General features: G+C 43.0%; 1 protein-coding gene across 4 annotated transcripts in view; it reads left to right on the top strand.

Moving 5' to 3' along the window:
• LOC112576740 (H(+)/Cl(-) exchange transporter 7-like) overlaps positions 1-18,041 on the top strand; it is a 62,830-nt gene that overhangs the window by 35,107 nt on the left and 9,682 nt on the right. For 2 of the 4 annotated variants that reach the window (XM_025259415.1, XM_025259416.1), the window contains exons 2-5: positions 13,766-13,936; positions 15,152-15,226; positions 15,597-15,668; positions 17,426-17,561. In XM_025259415.1, coding sequence (XP_025115200.1) covers positions 13,766-13,936; positions 15,152-15,226; positions 15,597-15,668; positions 17,426-17,561 — 454 coding nt within the window. Of the gene's footprint in view, positions 1-7,668; positions 8,193-12,896; positions 13,480-13,765; positions 13,937-15,151; positions 15,227-15,596; positions 15,669-17,425; positions 17,562-18,041 lie in introns of those variants that run through there. The other 2 variants (XM_025259418.1, XM_025259417.1) reach the window with 2 other exon arrangements.

The following is an 18,041-nucleotide window of genomic DNA, read 5'->3' as shown; positions in this document are numbered from 1 at the left end:
CGATATCTTTCTTGGGCTGGTTCGTTTTATAAAAAGCACTTCAGAAGCATCGCCTTCTCATTTTCAATGTATCTTCTGCATTTGGAATGCCAACACTTCTTCGTATGAGATCTGCCACAAAAAAAAAAAAAAAAAATAGAGAGACATGTCATTACACCATACAGAGGCAGCCTGGCAGTACCGCCCCTGCGGTCAGAGAGTCTTTAAGTAGCTATATACTGTACAGACATGTGGTCATGTTCTAAAGATAATATACATGAATAGATTCATGTATAAGTGAAACCTACAAGTGTGCTAGCTGCTCAAGATAAAAGAGAGCACTATTCGAGCCAGACTTACCACAATGATCAAAGGCATCAAGTCAAAGTGCATCATGTATATCAATTCCAACGTATTATTTGTCATTTATTTTATGTCCCTGGGAGTGAAGCGATGTGCCGTGCTAATTACAAAGCCGACCAGTGAGAGAAGTGGGTTTCAATCCCTTGCACTCGAGAAGTCTACATCAGCTGATTCGCATCCTGCAGTGAACATTAGCAGATCAGAATAAACACCAAAGAAAGTGGTACGAAGAGACGCGAAGCGCAAGTTTTTATCTGGCAGTTCACGTTTCACAACAGTATGTCTGGCTTTTCTGATATTCGGGTTAGCAGCATAGCAATGCGTGTAAGTTAGCTTTTTAGTGTAAAAAATGCAAGTTTGTAAATTTTTCTTAATATATAATTATACACTATTTTGTAACATATCTTACCATAATTATTATACATTTATTTTGCCACTAAGAAAACAGAAGAAAAACATCGTAATTAAAACGATACTTATCTTTTTGAGCATAACAAAGAAAACAACCCTGCCTCAGTACTTATAGCTATTAACTAGACACAAACGAGAAATTTAGGAAGCTAGGCTGTCACTCCTATAGTGCGCAGTCTATAGCTGTAATACTAGCTGTGTCTTGGCATGGGCGCTCCTTGATCGATGGTCGTGCAGATGTGGGACTGGGTAGAAGCTCGGTTGTCTCCATGGAACGTATGTGGTCGTGTGGGTCAGGTGGCGCGGTTGTTGTATATGCATTGGACTTACCTCACCTTCTGATTTGTTTGTTTGCTCTAGCCAGTCTAGAGATTGTGCTCGTGAAGCTCTTGTAGCAACCTGAACTTTTAGTGAGATGTTAGTTTCTTTAATAAAGTATGCTAGTCACGCATTTGCTACGGCCATACCAAGTTGAACACCGTACGATCACGAGTTCAGCAAACGTGGGGCCGCGTTATTGATGAATGAGTCACGGGGTGCTGTGAGCAATCTTTTACCATTCTGTATCATACTTTACATCATAGGCTGCATTTACTAGAGTCGGAGCATTCCTTCTAGGTATAGTACTTTTAACTTCTGCGTAATGAGAATAACAGTCGCCACGTTGGTTTACTTGCCATTAGGGTGAAGAGCTGTCCGATTCTCTCTGCCAGTCCGTCTCTGGCACAGGTGACGTTAAACAGAATATAGAATAACAATATCTAGGTTTCGACCTGTTGCGAAGACTGTAAGAGGAATGCCGAGGACGTGTACAAGACTTTATTTAGTTCACTTTGCCAAGGATAGCGTGAACGCTGTCCGCCTTACTTAATAAATTACACACTCGTTCCCCCATATTTGGATATCGCAAAGGGCAATCCGCCCCAAAACCAGGCCTCGACAAGGTTTTTTTTTTTTTTCCTTGTGGTGTGTTGTTTTTTTTTTCTTTCTTTTTTTTTTTTGGTTTTGTTTTTCTTTTAGGATTTTGTGTTTTGTTTTTTTTTCTTATTGGTTTGATTTTTGTTCTTAAGGATTTTGTGGTTTTTTTTAATAGTCTTGCAAAAACTTTAACTGCCATCACTAACTCAAACTAAGACAAAATTGGAGAAAACACACAAAGGAAAGACCTGTCAGCCGAACTAATCGAACACTATATCATATGCGGGCGCCGAGAGATGCCGTAATGTGTAGGCTGGATATACCAGTAATACGAAGAATCCGTCCATCGCAGGGCCCCGATATGGACTATATGTAAGCATATTATCAAATAATAATTTACGATTACAATTCACAAGGGGCCGGAGAGGTCATCCATCTTGGGTCTATGCTTGCGCTCTGGCGGCCCTGATGACGTGAGAGAGAGAGAATGAGAGTAAGATTTTGTTATTTTGTTAGAGTTATGCATACTGATGTGAAGTGACCGATGACTATTGATGGTGGTGATGAACAACTTGTTAGGAAAAAAGTTTTTAATCTAAATACTTACTTTTTAATCGTGGAGGCTGTTTTGATCAGCGGGGTCCGAGACCGGTGATGTGACATTTCTTCGTCATAAAAGGGCTTATAAAACAAGCAAAATTGATATCAAATAACAAAAGCGTGTCTTGAATCATGATTTTTTTGGAGTTGTTTGTTATATAAAGAAAAAAAAAAGAAGAAATGAAGCAATGACAAACAAAAGAAAGAGAAGCACTAACGATATCTTCTTGGGGCTGGTGTTCGTTTTATAAACGCACTGTCAGAAGCATCTGCTCTCATTTCAATGTATCTTTGCTTTTGGAGGTGCAGACACTTCTTCGGTATGAGATCTGCCACAAACAAAACAAAAAAAAAAAAAATAGAGAGGACATGTCATACACCCCCCCCCCCCCCCTCCATACACAGGCAGCCTTGGCAGTAGCGGGGCCTGCGGGCAGAGAGCCACAGTGTAAGACTATATTACTGTACATGGACATGTGGTCATGTTTAAAAATAACAATAGATGAATAAGTTCATGTTATAAGTGAACCGTAAGTGTGCAGCAGTTCAGAGATAAAGAGAGCGATATCGAGAAGACGTTACCAATGATAGGGTCAATCAAGTTAAAAGTGCATCAATGTATATCAATTCCAAGTTTTATTATTTGTCATTGAAGATGTTATTTCCCCATGTGGAGGAATTGAGCGATGCTGGCCGTGGCTAATACAAGCGACAGTGGGAGAAGTGGGTTCAAGCCCACGTTGACACTTACGTGTGGTTGACATCAGTCTAGATCTGCAGTCGTCTGAAGTGAGGACATAGCAGATCAGGACTAGACCAGTGGATGTCTTTTGAAGAGACGCCGATGCGGCGAGCTGTTGATCTGGTAGTCACGTTCACAACAGTATAGTCTGGCTTTTCGTGATTTCGGGTTGAGCAGCATAGCATGCAGTGTAAGTAGCTTTAGTGTATAAAATTGCAAGTTTGTAAGATTTTTTCTAATATTATCTAATTATACATATTTTTTAAAAATATCTTACCATAATTTTTTTACATTATTTGTCACTAAGAAAACACAAAAACATCGTAAATTAAAACGATACTTATCTTTTCTGAGCATAAACAAGGGAAACAACCTGCCCTCAGTAGCTTTAGTACTTATTACTAGACACAAAAAAACGAGAACTTTTAGACAGCTAGGCTGTCAACTCTATAGTGCGCAGTCTATAGCTGTACTAAGCTGGTTGTCTTTGGCATGGCGCTCCTTGATCGTTGGGTTCGTGCAGATGGTGGGACAATTGAGCGTTCAGAGGAGCTCAGGTTGTCTCCATGGAACGTATGTGTCGTGTGGGTCAGAGGGTGACGCGGTGGTTGTCTGCATTGGACTTACGGTCACCGTTCTGATTTGTTTTCTTTGCTCTAGCCAGTCTAAGATGTGCTCGTGAATTCTGTAGGCAGACCTTGAACTTTTAGTGTGAGTGTACGGTTCCTTTTATAAGTTTGCTAAATAGTCAGCATTTGCTTACGGCCATACCACGTTTGAACACCGTACGATCACCGAAGTTAAGCATCGTCGGGCCGTTAGTACTTGATGGGTGACCGTGCTGTAGGCAATCTTTTTACCATTCTGTATCATACTTCTACATCATAGGCTGCATTTATAAGAGTCGGAGCATTCAGCTAGGTATAGTATTTTAAGATGCGGCAAGGAATCGCCTCACCGTCGCATATGGGCAACAAAACCTGTGAAATTGCACCACCTCCGGCAAGGTGCCCTAAGAAAGTACCACCATAACAAGCCGACACCCGGATTCCAAGGATTCAATTTGATGTTGTGTTCAAAAAGAGCCTAAAAGTGTTTCTATCTTCCTTTTCTCCAAGGACACGGACAAGCAGAACACGGGTGAGAATTCTCGAAAACCAAGATGGGGCGGTAAGTGCCTCTTACGCCTCAATGTCTTGCTAACTGTACTTCTGTGGCAGCTGATAGGGCAAACTATGGGCCCTAACACGAGAGCCCGCCTCGCCAAAGTCTCCTCTACAATCAAGGATGACTCATGTGGCGAGCAAATAACAAACACTCTTGATCCCATTCAAAAAACATTTCTCAAGACTCAAAGAGCGATACCTAGCAGCCTGGCGCTTTTTTCTCTACCAGCGTTATGCTGGTGAGCATCAGCCGAAAAGCCTCATAGTGCGGTGGACCAACTATGGCCTCCTTCACCGCCCCTTACCCTCCACCCCTATTATAAGCCATAATGAAAAAATTCCCTCGGACTTACGGCAGTCGACAATCGACCTCAGGCTACGTATCGGCCACAAAGAAATTATGAAGACAGTGCTGAAAATCCACGATTTACTATTCAACGTGTACTGTCCTGCTCCAAGGGAAAGCATGCCGAAAATGGTGTGGACGAGGAATTTCAAACCCTCGTAAAAATCGTCCACACACTCGCGGACACAAACAGGGATGTGCTATCCCTTACGGCCCCTGCCCTGAAGACACCGACTGTCACTGAGTACAAAGCGATTTGCGATTGAGGTTACCCATCCTTCTCAAGGATGACCTGTCACTCCTCAAATATATTGCCCCCGCTCAACGCCCCAAGGCGCCGAAGGGGACACCTAGCCACTCTCCTACCCTTCAAGCTCTGCTAGATCGCCCGCAGTTTCCACTGCCTACCCTCCCACCCGCTACGGACGACCCTCTTTTCCCCCCAGTACCAGTACTGCCAATAAACAATGCCACCCAACCTACAATCAACTCCCACATCTCCCACCTCCACCCCACAGCAAATCAAACAACCATGACGTCGAACTCTCCTGCCATCTCAACTGTGTTCAGCGGGAGTTGTTTGAGACGATCACAACAAGTCTTCGCGAGGAAATCGCCGTCCTGCGCGCATCTCTCCTTCAACTCACGGAGCAGATTCAGTCCCGTGACGCAGTGTGTCACACCCCAGCGCGACGCCCAGCTTCTACGGACAGCGGAATGACAGGAAACAGTCACGACAGTCCGGCCATCAGACCTCGCAACCCCCAATCATCTGACACAAGCGAAACGTCTCCTCCCCTGCCCCAAGCAAGCCCCAAGCCACGCGCTCGTCCACTCCCCTCCCCACGAAATACTATCCCTCCTCCCCTTACCCCTCCAGCCCTCGACTGAAACAAGACACCCGCCCCACTCCAGTCCCTCGGACAACAACAAACCGCCGGTTGCGCCGGTCACACACCAAGTGACTGTCTCCTCCCCCCACCACCATCTTCAATGGTAGAAGTCGCCGAAGCAAACCGCCACAAACAAAAACCATCGTCTGTGCGTGCATCCCAACACGGCGACTCTGATATTGGGGGATCAGTTGTCGCTGCCTTCATCAAGACAGGATGGCTGTTGATAAAGAACCCTGCCAAGTACTTTCGCTATCCGGCCTAAACAACAGCAAACTGTTGCGGCTCTACGAGATACCCAAACACTAACCCAAATCACCACCCTGGTCATACATGTAGGTATCAATGTCTGTAAAACAGGATACATAGTCAGCCAAGAGGCCTGGCACAGTGTCATTTCCAACTGCCAGAGGTGCTTCCCCAGAGCCAGGATCATGATGTCCTCCATACTGCCGCACAAGGACTGTCACCCCCACATCACATCCTGCATCGTCCCAATCAAACAAAAACATGCAGGCTGCTTCAGAACAGGCAGGGTCCCACTATGTAAAACAATGACTGACCTTCTACACGCTATCTGGACAGCTCAAGACGGGATGGCTGCGAGACAGTATTCATCCCAACACCAGAGGAAGCAGTGGGCTGGCAGTGAGCATCAAGCGTCACTTTTCCGCAACCCTGGCTGGTCGAAATATGACACCACCACCCACGGATCAAACCCTCTGTGCAGGAAAAACCCAGATCCCACTCCTCACGAACCGCAGCTTCCACCCCCCCTTCCGGCCCTCTCGTCGTAACCAAACTCCATACAACCCTCCCCCCCCCAACAGGCAACCCCTTTTCTCCCACCCAAGACCCACACAATCGCCTCCAAACGAGGACAGGACAGACTACCCTCGGTCCTCCAGACACTAGACGACCACTGTATTCAGAGGTAGTGGCAAAGCGGTATCAGCCGACCAATCACCGACAGGATGACGCAGCCGGCACTCTGCTGACCACACCTCCATATGATCCCCCAGGTGTCAGAGGATCTCCAGATAATGTTACCAGCAGGAGACACCAGGCAGTCCTGGACTTATTGGCCAAACTTCTACTGTAGTTGCCTATCCAGCGGGGCTATGGCCATAACTCCGTCGATTTGAAAAAAAAAATTCTTGCATCATCGTGTGAACTGCTGTTTGGAGACGTCGTCTGGTCTCCAGATCTTTCCTCATTACTGTGTTTATTAGCCACAAAGGACTGCTGTGATTCCTAATTGAATTCTTCAGTTGTGAATCTCCGTGAACGAACTGGAAACAACTTGCTGCTTACTTTATCTTCTCACTAACATTACTAGATTACTTTTGTCTGCCAAATACTTTCCCTACTAACAACTTAGGTCCTGGAACTCAAGTACTCTATACCTCATATATTTAGACTTCTTATTCCCCAGGAAATGTCACCACATAGTCCACACAAAGAGTGGCCTACTAAGGATGGGCTTAGAATAGGCCACCTCAACATTAACACTGCGTTCAACAAAATACCTGAGGTAGAAACTTTCATTTTCAACTTCGGAACCCCCTTCCATATCTTTACCCTGTCTGAAGCCCGGGTTACGGAACTTGTCTCCCTTAACGACATCGCTATTCCTGGGTACACACTGGAACGTGGAGAGTAAGATTTGTTATTTTGTTAGAAGTTATCATACTGATGTGAAGATGATGATGACTATTGATGGTGGTGCATGAACAACTATTGTTGGAAAAAAGTTTTTTACAAAGATGAAAAAAGTGATGTATATTTATATTAAAAAAGAGGAAATGAGACTTTATTTTGCTGATGAAAGTATGATACTGAAATAATACTCTAAATACTTACTTTTTAATCGTGAGGCTGTTTGCCTCAGAGGGGTCCGAACCGGTGATGTGCTATTCTTGTCATAGAAAGGGCTTATAAAACAAGCAAAATTGATATCAAATAACAAAAGCGTGTCTTGATCATGATTTTTTTTGGAGTTGTTTGTATATAAAGAAAAAAAAAAAGAAATGAAGCAAATGACAAACAAAAGAAGAGAAGCACTATCAATATCTTTCTTGGGGCTGGTGTTCGTTTTATAAAAGCACTGTCAGAAGCATCTGCTTCTCATTTCAATGTATCTTCTGCCTTTTGGAGGATGCAGACACTTCTCCGGTATGAGATGCTGCCACAAAAAAAAAAAAAAAAAATAGAGAGACATGTCATTACACCATACACAGGCAGCCTTGGCAGTACGCGGGACCCTGCGGGGCAGAGAGCCACAAGTGTAGACTACTGTACATGGACATGTGGTCATGTTTCAAAATAACAATAGATGAATATGTTCATGTATAAAGTGAAACCGTACAAGTGTGCTAGCAGCTCAGAGATAAAAGAGAGCGATATCGAGCAGACGTTACCACAATGATCAAAGGGTCATCAAGTTAAAAGTGCATCATGTATATCAATTCCAAGTTTTATTATTTGTCATTGTATTGTTATTTCCCCATGTGGGGAATGAATCGATGCTGGCCGTGTTAATTACTAAGCCGACCAGTGGGAGAAGTGGGTTCAAGCCCTTGACACTACGAGATGGTTGACATCAGTCTAGATCTGCAGTCCTGAAGTGAGGACATAGCAGATCAGAAATAGAAAACAACGAAATTGGTACAGACGAGACGCCGCATGCCGCGAGCTGTTGATCTGGCAGTCACGTTCACAACAGTATAGTCTGGCTTTTCGTGATATTCGGGTTGAGCAGCATAGCATGCAGTGTAAGTAAGCGTTTAGTGTATAAAATTGCAAGTTTTGTAAGATTTTTCTTAATAATCTAATTATACATATTTTTTTTAATGTTTTACCATATTTTTACATTTATTTGTCACTAAGAAAACAGAAGAAACATCGTAATTAAAACGATACTTATCTTTTCTGAGCATAAACAAGGGAAACAACCCTGCCCTCAGTAGCTTTAGTACTTATTAACTAGACACAAACGAGAACTTTTAGGAAAGCTAGGCTGTCACCTATAGTGCGCAGTCTATAGCTGTACTAAGCTGTACTAAGAAGACGATGATAAGAGAATGCCAGGACGTGTACAAGACATTTATTTAGTCACTTTTGCAAGGAATAGTGTGAACGCTGTCCCCCTTACTAATAAATTACACACTCGTCCCCCACGCCCGGAGAGGTCGTCTGTCCCATGGCCCGGGCTGGCTCTCGGCGGCCCTGCGTACACGTGTCTGCGAGAATTTGTTTTGATGACCAGCGCTGAAAAGAGGTGCACATGCATTTTTGTGTGTATTAATATATCTCAGAATTTAGGATTTGACTTCTTTGATTTTTAACGGTATTTTTTTTTAAACAACGCAGGTACGAGAAAAAACATTAAAATAACTTTTGCTGAATTCTGGTATGTGAACGGTGAAGAAGTAATATATACTTGAAATGACCACAAACTGTGAAGTTTAAAGAGTAAATGAAAAGCAAGATGGGCTTTAATAATGGATACTGACTCTCTAAAAAACATCGTTGCGCTTGTTGCCGAAGAGTCGTTGTCCTAACGGAACTAAACAAACTATACCTTCAGCTTTATTGTATTAAATGTAAGGGAACCAGTGGGGAGGGAGCGAGAGGAGGTAGGATTTGTACATATTCTCGCTGGCAAACAAAGCTGGTCACATTCTACCCGCTGTAGAAATGCAGTCCCACATACAGACATACACTGCCTCTCACAAGATGTCGTTTGACGGAATTGTTTGTTAGACTCTTGCGATCCCTGGGTCTGACAACTTAAACAACTCTTTTAACTCCTGCTGCTTCCAGACTTGTTTTTGCTCGTTACAGCAAGACTGTGGTGTCGCACGATCTACTTCTTGTCAAACTGTATATAGAACTTCGTGAAATATTGTTAGTCTGTGTTGTTTCATGAAAGCGTGGAAAAATGGCGGGCTCCGTGACACCACCCTATAGTTTCTTACGTGGAGTAAACGATTCTTTGGCAACCTGAACAATGAGATAAAATGATTCAGAATGTCAGTATGTATCATTCAGTCCGTTGGATAACTAGTGAAATTATTTATTCATTATAAAAGTCACACGCTGCCTTAGGACGAATGGCGAATAAGCCAAACCGCGTGTAACTCGGGGATAGGTCGACACGTGGACCAACACATTCACTAATATGTTCAGAAAATCTAAGCAACGATTCAAAGGCTCGCGCAACTAACTGTTCTTGGAATGTTGCGGATGACAGGGCACTCTAGCCCGCAAAGTGCATGTTTTAATTGGTGGTTATAGAGTCGTCCTTACGTAAGCACTCGCCACCCTGTCAACACAGAATCACTCCAAATGGTCCTCTTAACGATCTTAAACGGACACTATAAGAACTTCCTATTAGACAGTTTCGTCGTTTATACAAGTATTTTGCTCCTTTCGCAGCTGAATCCAGGATTTATTTTTATTTTATTTATTTATTATTATTATTATTATTATTATTTACTTTCTGAATCATCTACCAGCACCGTCGTTTTTGTCTCCTTTAGCAACTATGACCACCAGGCCAGGATGAGTAAAAAGAGAAAAAACACTGGATCCAGCTGCAAATGGGATATATGATAGTGGACTCTGGTGTCAAATGTCTAGCCCTGACCATTCCCCTATGCCCTCATTAATATACTAATTAGGACACGGAATCCAATGGAATCGGATACGACAGAATGTGACTGTTTGGCACATTTCCACATGGCGGTTGTATAAAACATTTGCCACACAATGTCACACACTCGACAACATGTGTTCGGTTAGTAAGGCCTTCCATTGCTTCAAGTGATGTTGTTTCTTGAGACTACGTTAAAAATTTAAAGGCGTCTTTTCACCACGGATTCCGCCTCCTAGAGTATGGCAGTCCCGTTGCTGTCTTACTCTAATATTGATAAAGTCGTTCTGTTGAGCGCTCGCTGGCAGTGCCCCACTTGTACGTTACGGCTAGTAACTGATGTACACCTGACCTCTTGACCTAACCCCGTTAATTAAGATAACCTCTCATCCCGAGGTGGGTGGGGTGGGGTTAACGCACACAGTGGTGGTGGGAAAGGGGGGAGGGTCGAGAGCTCACTAACGTCTCCGATGTCATCGCTTTCCCAAGTTGTCTCTCCAACTTGCATTTCATTATCATTTGTGGGATGTTGCCATTGCCAGCCTCTTGGCAAACAAAATTTACTTGAGACAAACTGAGTCGTGTTTTTCTAAATATATTCTGCTCAAAACAATTTAAAAAACCGCCTGACCACCTTGGTCAGGGTACCTTTTCAAAAAAACATGGAATGTTAACCGCGGACACACATCGTGCAGCATGTGGCTATGTTTGGCAAAGTTTTTATATGACCGGCATGTCAAAACTTTGACCAATATAGTACATATTCAACGACATAGAGCCTTCAGCCCCATCGCAAAGTTCCTAGTAGGTCAAGTGCTCGGCGTGTGGAAAGGTCACGTCCGTTTATGGTGTCCACGCGCGCATAACGATTCAGTCCAATATAAGTCAACATTTCTAGCTAACACCACTCCATTGGAAATGCAAGTTCCTGGTGGGTTCAAGACGAGCGTCTCATCGCCGAGGACCTGGCAGCGCTGTTGCTGACAAGGGGCTGCACTTGGGAGACACTCCGGTTGCTAGCGGGTGGTGATGGATGTTCTCTGGGCCAACAGTCAAGCGACATCATCTCTATATCCGCCTGAGCGTATAATGGAAACCGCAGCTTCCAGGACCGTGCACTTGCATATGTTGTAGATAATCGGCACCGTGCTGATCGGGCATGCAGCACAATGGCTGTGTTTCTCTTTGCGGATTTTGAATGCGTGCGTGTGTTTGTGTGTGTGTGTCCCCGCTAGGAATAGCTAGAGAAGGGGTATCATACACATTGAAACACCGAAACTCAACCTTAAAGACCTACCCGATTGGTGACACATACCCCGCTGGAAAGTCTCCTTTCGTGTCACTTATTAATGCCTCGAACATGAAATCCCAACGGAGAAATATGAATTTTGAGAAATTAAATAAAAATGGTTTCATTGCTTGTTTAAATCAAAATTTGAGTGAAAGGCGTGTGTGACGTCAGTACCGTTTACATCATGGTTGACCACAACATGGCCGACCCCAGCTGCCCAGAAAATACCGAATCTCGAAAGCCCAATCTCAGATAGGGAAACTGCCGTTTGTGGACTGCGTAAACTTCTTGGTGTCGATTGTTTTCTTTCTAAACTACAGTGTCTCAGTCCTTGTTTGCAAGGTGTAAATATGGCAAGCATTAACACTGAAAGTCCGAGACAAGTGTAGTACGTAAAATAATTTTTATTAAAGACGGATTCGTTCTTCGACACCCTCCTTCTCCCCCTTCTCTCCCTCTCTCCCTCCCTCTGTCTCTCTCATCGGTACCGTCCGTCTCAAATTAAGACGTTGTCCGTGGTAGATGTTCATCGCAATTTTTTTCTGTGAAATTCTTTCACATCTGCAGTGACTGGAATTAAATAATAAACAATTTTGCCAACGATTTTATCAAGTACCAAAACCGTTTTTCCTTCTAATACAAAGAAGTCCAGCTGCTAGGGGAGGAAATCCAGGGTTATCCTCCCTTTGTCAACTCCCCACCCCACAACCGCTACTCCACCCCATTTATTCTGCAGCAAAGATCGCTGATCTTTAAAGTTAAATACCGTTAAATACACCAAGGCAGAAGAGTATTTGTTACAATCCATCTCTGTTAGAAACCTCCAAAGCGTCAAATTATCAATGAGTTACAGCTCGGTGCCACTGGCCTCCATCCTGTTTGCCTCAATTTGCGCCAAACAACGTCTTGTAACAAATCGCTTTTACTCGCAAGTCCTTCGGCATCATCCATAACAAGCTCGCGATGAAGTGTACACGGGGTGCGGGGTGATGGGGAGGGTGAGAAGAAGAAGAAGGAAGAGGGGATGAACCTGATTTTTCTTTAAAGGTGCAAACTGTTGTTTAGTTACGGACTGCGAAAAAACAAACTCTCGGGTTACTTCGAGAACACGGGTGACGTATGGCGAGAGAGGGGTGGGGTGGGGTGGGAGGGGAAAGGGGGAGGATGTGGCACCTGCCTGGAGTAGCTTTCGTTGGAACGGACTGGTGAATGAGTGTAGGGGTGAGGATAGGGAGAGGGATTCGTCCGTTCCCACAAGGAAGCACGTGCAACCCTGGTGTAGTTCGCTGATGTCATACCTAAAAATAATCTCGCCTTCAAACGCAAATCATCGAACGGTGTACGTCCACCGACTTGCATTAAAACCAATTTTATGCGGGAAATCTGGAGTCGCAGTGTGTCTGCCAGGAAATGCATGCGCGTGCTTGTTGGCTTTGCTGATTTCTGCGGAGAGAGAAAGAAACTTGATGAGGGTAGGTCTTGCTAGGGTGGCCAGAGGCTGATGCTGGGTATACTGGGAATGAAGTCAGAGGGCGTGATCACTGGGTCACATGTAGAGAATCAGGTGCGTGAATGAACCCGCATTTGATGACGTGTGTCCGGTTGATAACGGCCTTTAAAGGAAAGAAAAGACAATTTGCCCAAAGACAGTTGGAGACAAAAGTGATGGTGAAGCTCTGGTCAAAGGTCGACTAGGAACCGCGATGATAATGACAGCAATGATGAAGGTGACGTAATGGCTGTGGTACAGTCAACAACATATTGACCCTTTGCGTGCCGTGGGTTCAGGCGAGCGGGCAGGCGCGCGCGCACATACATACACACACGCACGCACGCACACATATGCATGTATGAGGCGCGCTCCAGGTTTCGCCGAAACCTAGTCATCGCCATTAATCTGGAGGCGGCCGGTCATATTGTCAAAGAGGTCGGTCGCACCCTGGGCGTTCGCTTCTTCCACTAAAGGATCACATACAGTGTGGACAGAGAGAGCATGCACGTGCCTGCCCAGCCCGAGCGCATGCGAGCGTGTTGGTGTGCACCTGTAGAATCTGGCAGCGTCACCATTCCAACTGGCGGAAAGGAGCAGTTTGCGAAAGTTTCTTCCGAGCAGGTTTGTGATTTGGGTTTGTGCGATGACAGAAGGTGTAGTCGAGAAGTCAGAACTGTAGACGATATCAAGAGAGTGTGTGTGTACGATGTAAACCCGCCCAGACATCAGGCCACCCCGATATATCACTCGTAATCATTCTTAGACCAGCAAATCATTTTTTTTTTATCTCGTTATTTTCTAGCTTGTCAAATTGCTAGAATAAAAAAAGTTAACATTCATAGCTCAATATTTTACAGAACTATAATTGTAACTGGTGTGTTTGATTTTTTTTCTTTTGTTGTCGCAGTTCACGGTGTCTCCAGTGCGGCAGACCAGTAACAGCAAAAGTGGCCAATATCTCGCCAACATCGGCGACTACCAGGAAGACCTGGCGGCCTTTGAACTGGGCGAGGACATCGAGGCCACAGACACGCTCACCCAGAACAGCATAACGTCTATTTTGTCGGCAAAATTTCGTGTAAGTCGCTCCCCCACCCCACACACACTTCTGGCAAAACTTTGAAGGAGTAATCATTACCTTTCTGGCCAAACTTTGAAGAAGTAATCATCATTTTTGTAGGGTTACACACACCACTGATAAAGCATGGAGGAGGGAGTTCCATCCTTCATTCAGGTGTCGGTCCTTTACAGCTGCCTCAGGTGTCACCGTGACCTCCCCGCGTGTAAACCCACCCCGTGATCTTTCCATGAACTTTCTGCCTGCACACCTTTATGGTCGTGCAGGTGGCAGTCATCACAACAAATGATCATGCACTTGTGAGATGTGGTCTTGGCAACGTACCAGCGACATAAGGGTTGTTCAGAATCATGATTATTATTATTGTTGTTATTGTTATGATTTCTTCCCATTTTCACTTCATTCGGTTATCCCACGTGTGACATCCTGATCATCGACATCACTGTGTGTACCTCATATGAGACATGAAAATGCTGGCTTTTAATTTTTCAATCTGTTATTGAGAAAGAGGCAAAGATATTGCACCATCACTATCATGAATTGGCATCCACACCATCCCAAGTTTTTATTATCATTAGTAGATATTTTGCCTTTTCCTCGCTATTACAGCCGGCTGATGGATTTTGTTCTAACTTTTTTCTCGCTACACAGTGTCTTTCCAGGTGGTTTGCTTCATCACAACACTGCATATTTCAGTTAAAACCTTTTTTGAGAGTGCACAACATTAACTTTATTACATTTTTATAGAAGATTTTTTCGTTGCTTGGATACCATCCCACAAAAAGAGTGAGTAAATGGTACAGTACCTTTTCATGCAGCTTGTCTTGACACAAAGGAATGAGTCATGAATCGGAGTCAGGTTACACTAGATCGAGAGAGAGAGCATCAATCACCAGCACTGCGATCACATACACACTACAGAGCAGGATGTTGGACACTGTGGACAGAGAAATAATGAATGTATCAAAGCTTTTGACTCCCAAAGGTGTAATGCTAGACATCCACAGAGATCACGTGCTCGGCCAGACCTTACATCCAATTTTTGCACCATCCTGCACCAGGACAAATGGAACATATACATGACTGGATATTTATCTGAAATTGTTGATTTGCTTGCGATTCCCATTTCCTCTCCCTGGCATTCTTTCACGGGAATGAAGGAGGAAAAAAAAGTACAAGTGTACGTCTGCTAGAAGTGTTTTGTTTGGCTTGCAGGACCTGAACAAACGATGGAAGCAATATGGCAAAGATTCTCCTCGATTCAGGAAAAGATTGATGTCAAAGTGGGAGGTGAGATACATGAGATACAGTGTGTGTGTGTCCGCGAAAGTGTGAGTGAGAGATACGGGGCGACACAAAGAAAGGAGGAAATAAAATGATTATTTGTGAAAAAAGCACGAGTTACTTTTTGTTCCTTTTTTGGCATAATTTTATTTATATTTAATAAGCACATAAAAATTGGGTAGTTATAGTGACCACCACGTAGTTTTAGCACATTTACAGAATATTTCACATGTACACAGTAGTTTTATGTAGAAACACAGTAGTTTTATGTAGAAATGAACATTTTAAGCTGTTTTTTTTAAACCAGTGTATACTTAAAGTAATCAAAATAATGGTCTTTGTTATGAGTTTAGTTGATATTATCAAACTCTTGTAGAGTCTGAACTACGACCAGATTGACAGTTTTGTACATCAGGAGGAAAATGAAACGGAAAAAAGCAAGTCTAAGGTAAGAACTTCATTTTTAATAATTAACGCTTGTGTTTCAAAGAATGATAAATTTTATGCACCAAAACATTCTGTTGATTAGCTTTTCTTGAAAGTTCGTTTACAGATAATTGATGCCCAGGTGACATCGGCTAGAGAGTAATAATTATCTGATGACTAAGAAAAAACTTCCTGATGAAAAGCCAACATTTCTAATTCAGTCAATTTGAAAAAATAATGAATTTAGAGTTTTCATGTGTTCTTCCTCGTATTCATAGTAAGAACTGAGAAATTGTATTTGCTACTGACTTTTACCATGTTTTTCGGAAAAATTATATCCCAATAGTCCTTTAAGTAGTTGTCTATTTTTAATCAGTTTTTTTTATATTTGCTTTGAAAGAAATCGGAAATTAGTAAAATGCGCAAGTGGGTGCTGGGTTTTGGGGGTTAATGCTTTCTTCTTTACTACAACAGGGCATTGAGAATAATAACACTCGAACACGAAACTGGAATGGATTCGTTACTTTTAACTGAATGGGGCAGACTTCCTGCCAGATAAGATAAATGTCCATTAATGTCTGGCACAGCCACTGACTTACACGTCAAGCCACTTTCTTTTGGGGAAGCTGCCTGAAATATATTAAAGCAGTGATGTGGATGGCATTCAATTCTCTCTCTGCAGTTCAACTTTGTCTGGTTTGATTTTCTGAGAAGGTTCCAGCATTGGCGTTGCATTGTCCTAATGAGCAGCTTCAATGGGGATTTTTTTAAACAGAAATGTCACATCACTTCGAGAGGCTTGCCCAAAATGAATCAGATAATTCTTATAAATAAAGAGAACAGTATGGCGAGATAGATATATGCATGCGTGCGTGCGTTCTGGTTGATAATTATGTAAAAACCAATGGTTTCTCCGATCTTCGTACAATTTGACAATATTCTTTTCGTCTACGGGAAGGTGGATGGTAAACGGGTGTGACTGAGCACGTTCCTCCGGAGCATGATTATTTTTAATGTTTATTTTCTCCGTTATGTAATCGGTGACTCCAATCGAAAAAAATAAAAGTACTACACTAAAAAACGTGGACAGAACAATTTCAACCTCACCGTAATTTTAGAGAGTATCCAACGAGAAGAAGGAGAAACGGGGAATGGGGAGTGAGTCGTTGGTACCACCGACATTGTTGTCCATCCCTGTCCCCTGCCACCCACTTGTCGAACATCAGCTGCCAACCTGTCAAGTTCGAAAGGACATCAAGAGTACAAGTGTTGTTTCCATGCTTAGCTGCGCTGATGCCTCTCTTAAGTAACCTCGAAAGTTGACAATTCAAATCACAATAGTTTTCTGGAAGATTTAGTGCAGAAATCAAGCTGCATGGGTGATGCTGGGTCTCCGGCTAGTTTGAATGATCCGTAGAGGCTATTGTTTCCAGACACATAGGCAAATAATGCCACACAACAGTACAGTTTTTAAAAAAACCAAACAAGATCATCAGTCAATTTCAACGATTTTAAAGATTTAATTTTTATTATTTATTTTTCAATTTATTTTTCCAAAACTTTCGAACCTTAAAGTGTTGCAAGCACAAAATGTTGATTAAAATTGTCACAACCAAGGGAATCATCATCTTGGATTACACAACATGTAATTTTTAAATTCACTATTACATTATTTTATCACATTGTTATATTGTGATCAATGCAAAGACTAATTCTTTATTCTAATTAATTATTATATTTCTTTTTTATATGTATACTGCTTTTATTTGTTTCTCAAAGAAACGCTTTGCCTTTGAGTGGGTGAGCCGCTGGCTGATGATGTTTCTCATTGGCATCGGAACATCTCTGCTGGCAGCGGGAGTTCATATCTCGGTGGAGCTAGTGGCGCATCACAAGTTCCTGCTGATAGGCAAATGTATCCTTTGCCATTACCTGCCCTCGTCTTTCTGTTGTCATGTCGACTGTTTCATGATGAGGCACAGACCAGAAATCAGCGTTTGCGGCTGGTCCCCCCGTGTTAAGTCCCCGCTACGTGATATTGATTAGGGCCGGGGGATATCTGCACTTGCTCTTTTCTTATTCAGCAGGTGCTCCATTTTGCATGTGAAGTAAGGAAGCCATTTCTCTGCAGACTTCATCAATTAGCCTGAGTGCTTCTGTCAAGGGAAGGAAAGTCAGTGGTACAGAACTGAGGGCTTATAGCCCCTTAAGCTGCTTCTAGAGAAAGAACAAACTTTAAAAAAGAGGGAGAGAAGTATTACATGTTAGGGGTGGCGAGGGATGTTCAAATCATAGATATAAAAAAGCAAATAACAAAAAAACGATAAATTCGACATTCTATTCTGCTTCTTTTCTTATTGATGTTTGCTTCATTATCAATTATCAAAATGATGAT

Source organism: Pomacea canaliculata, linkage group LG12, assembly GCF_003073045.1.
Source record: "Pomacea canaliculata isolate SZHN2017 linkage group LG12, ASM307304v1, whole genome shotgun sequence".
Lineage (NCBI taxonomy): Eukaryota > Metazoa > Mollusca > Gastropoda > Architaenioglossa > Ampullariidae > Pomacea > Pomacea canaliculata.
The sequence above is the reverse complement of the archived record's forward strand: the minus strand, read 5'-3'. Positions and strand labels throughout refer to the sequence as shown.